At 35.9% G+C, this 3,176-nt stretch overlaps 1 protein-coding gene across 1 annotated transcript in view; it reads right to left on the bottom strand.

Moving 5' to 3' along the window:
- The window catches only part of LOC106871502 (glutamate receptor 2), a 27,514-nt gene that overhangs the window by 6,535 nt on the left and 17,803 nt on the right, over positions 1-3,176 (bottom strand). Inside the window, exons 8-11 of the mRNA XM_014917990.2 lie at positions 3,100-3,176; positions 2,607-2,707; positions 1,542-1,635; positions 338-662 (exon numbers count right to left, since the gene is read on the bottom strand). The exon at positions 3,100-3,176 is cut by the window's right edge and continues 148 nt beyond it. Coding sequence (XP_014773476.1) covers positions 338-662; positions 1,542-1,635; positions 2,607-2,707; positions 3,100-3,176 — 597 coding nt within the window. The remainder of the gene's footprint in view (positions 1-337; positions 663-1,541; positions 1,636-2,606; positions 2,708-3,099) is intronic.

Genomic DNA, 3,176 nt, shown 5'->3' with positions numbered 1-3,176 from the left:
GTGGAACAGGTAAAATGCACACTACAAATGTTTCATAAGAAGGTGAAGTCTGTTACGTAAGAAGTGACGAACACAAAGCAGCTTAGTTAATCGTCAGGTCTTGACGATTATACAGACATAAATATGCGTATGTATGTATGTATGTATGTATGTATGTATGTATGTATGTATGTATGTATAAACTTGTATATATACAAAATAATAGATATATTGTGAAGGGAATTCAGAGCAAGTAATCATTTAATCAAGAAATCATTTAACCAAGAAATCAAGTAATCATTTAATCAAATAATCATTTAATTATTTAATTAGGTTATTCATCAAAACATCAACCAACCTTCTTTCAGCGAATACCCTAATATAAACCACAAATTATGTCCATAACTTTGGATCTGTTTTGGACAATTATTGGTGTTTGTTATAGCACTGAAGTATAACCGATTAATCACGGTGAGCGTGATAACGGTTACAATGAAGGAAGCAATCAGAGCACACCAGGTCATCCACGTGAACACTTTGAAACTTTGCAGTATGTTGGCCATGTTCTTGCTTGGACGTTTAATTAGAATGCTGATGCCGTCGGGCATGTATGGTTGCGTGTAGTCAACAACAGAGTATCTGTTGTAAGTGAGAGTCAATGGTCCAATCGCTAGTTGGACGTCCTGCAAAAAGAAGGAAAAAATAAATGAAATCTTGTTTCTCAGCTGATGTTTTTGTTTTTGCTATAAACACACACATATACAGAAGCGCCATCATCGGCGTCGTCATCGTCGTCGTCGTCATCATCATCATCATTACAATCATCATCATTTAATATCAGGGTAAGAAAAATTTTAGAAATGTTTACTTACAGTGGCCTAGCGTGTGGAAAGATTAGTCAATAGACTATATATTATTCGTATAAATACAGTGTACATTTAAACACATAAGAGGTATCCATCATAGGATACCTGGCACGCTAGAAGGAACAACCAAAATCCAAACCACTATTAGGGATAAATTTTGAAGGGGATGAAAAATAAAAACATTTACCATCTATTTCTTGGACCATAGTTTCTTACTTTAAAGTCTTATATATATATATATATATATATATATATATATATATATATATGAGTGCTTGTGTGTATTCGCTGATGGATACGTGTGTCTGTGTGTATGTGTGTAAATATTTTAAAGCAAGGCCAACATTTTGATTGTTGATCACCTATTTAAACTCTTTTAGAATTTGTCAATTCAAACATAACAAAACTATCCATGATTTTAGTGCTAGGTCAGAGGAAGACGGAAAATGTCCGTGACATTCCTTGCAGGCTTAGGAACCTTGTTGTCTTGAATAGAGAGAATAAGATACCCTCAAACCAGCGAATAGAGAAAGAGAGAGGAAAAGGTCTCTAAATCTACATACATTCATCAGAATGCTCTCCTCTAAAGACCCCCATGGAACAGGTATGGGTGGTCTTTCTCTTCCAGACGTAAGAAATTACAACAAAAGAATATAAGACATGTATGAATATGAGCTACATGTGAGTAAGACGTACATCTCTTGCAGCCATGCCAATGAGGCCACTCCATGTGTGGGTTGTCTTGTTTTCGCTTCCAAACGTCGAATCCTTTGTTTCAATAAGTTCATACCTAAAGAACAGGAAATAGAAAATAATCTCTTTTCTGCTGTTGCCAACGCATTTTTTTCTACAATCTAACAGTTCTGTCAATACATCATGAATGATAGCAAGAACAATAATAATGGTTTCAAATTTTGGAGCAAGGCCAGCAATTTCGAGGGAGGGGTTGTAAGACAATTGCATCGACCCCAATGTTCAGCTGGTACTTATTTTTACTGCCTCCCCCCACTAAAAAAAAGAAAAGAAAATGAAAGGCAAAGTCGACTTCGGCAGAATTTGAACTCAGAACGTAAGGACAAACGGACGGATGGAGTGTCGTTAAGCATTTTGCCTGACGTGCTAACGATTCTGCGAGCTCGCTGCCTTTGACAACAACAACAACAACAACAAGAGCAGCAATAATGATAATAATAATAATGATACTGATAATAATAATAATGCTTTCAAATTTTGGCACCAGGCCAGCATTTTCCGGGGTTGGGGGAAGTCGATAACATCAACCACAGTGTTCAACTGTTACTTATTCTAACGAATCGAAAGGATGAAAGGCAAAGTGGACCTCGGTGGAATTTGAATCCAGGTTATAAATCCGGAAGAAATGCCACTAAGCATTTTCTCCGGCGCAGTAACGATCTCGCCAACTCGCAGCCTTTAGGGAATAGAAAAAAAAATAGGCGTGCAATGAAGTAATAAGAAGTCTAAAACCTTCTTTAAGGCGGTGCCCCAGCTTGACCTTAGTCTAATGACTGAAAGACATAAAATACAAAAGATAAAGATTCCTTAATTTCCAACTCAAATTTCAAATCCCGCGAAATATTATGAAGAAATAATTATCTCCCTTCTATTAATAATCCGCTAGTATTAGTGCATGCATCTTTCTTTAAATAGCAAATATGACTCTAACACGATGCCATATTAATATTAACCAAATATCCACTGGTATTTTTCTTACGAAATCAATACTCACTAATGAATACTCACTGGAAATTTAAATTACGACTCATTTCTATCAAGATTTCCACACAAAGACCAACAAATTCAGTTTTGTTGCCCACGGTTTCCTTCAGTAGGAAAGGTTTCAACTGAAATGTAACAAGGGAGGAGAAATAAATGTTTGTTAATATGAAATGAAGTTCTATATTCATGGAAAACAAAGACTGTCTGTCAATCTGGCACCTCGGGCATAGTGCGCTCAGAAGGATGTCGGTAGGAAGCAAACTTCTTGATACACAACCACACCTAATAATAATTTTTCTACTGTGGATACAAGTTCTGAAATTTTTATATGAAATTGGTTAGTCGAATACATTGATCCCAGACTCAACTAATATTTATTTTATCAACTCCGGTGGGATAAAAAGCAAAGTCGACTTTTGCAGCATTTGAACTTGGGACATAACACCGGAAAAAATGCAGCAAAGCGTTTTTTCCGGTGTGTTAAGAAGAAAGAAAAGAAAGATTTATGGATATTTACCTGATTATAACCAACTTTAAGAGTGATGTTTCCTAAACCTGGTTGGAAGTTTGGAAATGGTACTCTTGTGTAGAAAT

This window comes from Octopus bimaculoides, chromosome 24 (assembly GCF_001194135.2).
Source record: "Octopus bimaculoides isolate UCB-OBI-ISO-001 chromosome 24, ASM119413v2, whole genome shotgun sequence".
In the NCBI taxonomy this organism is placed as follows: domain Eukaryota; kingdom Metazoa; phylum Mollusca; class Cephalopoda; order Octopoda; family Octopodidae; genus Octopus; species Octopus bimaculoides.
Note: the sequence above shows the minus strand (reverse complement) of the source record. Positions and strands in the feature narration are given on the sequence as shown.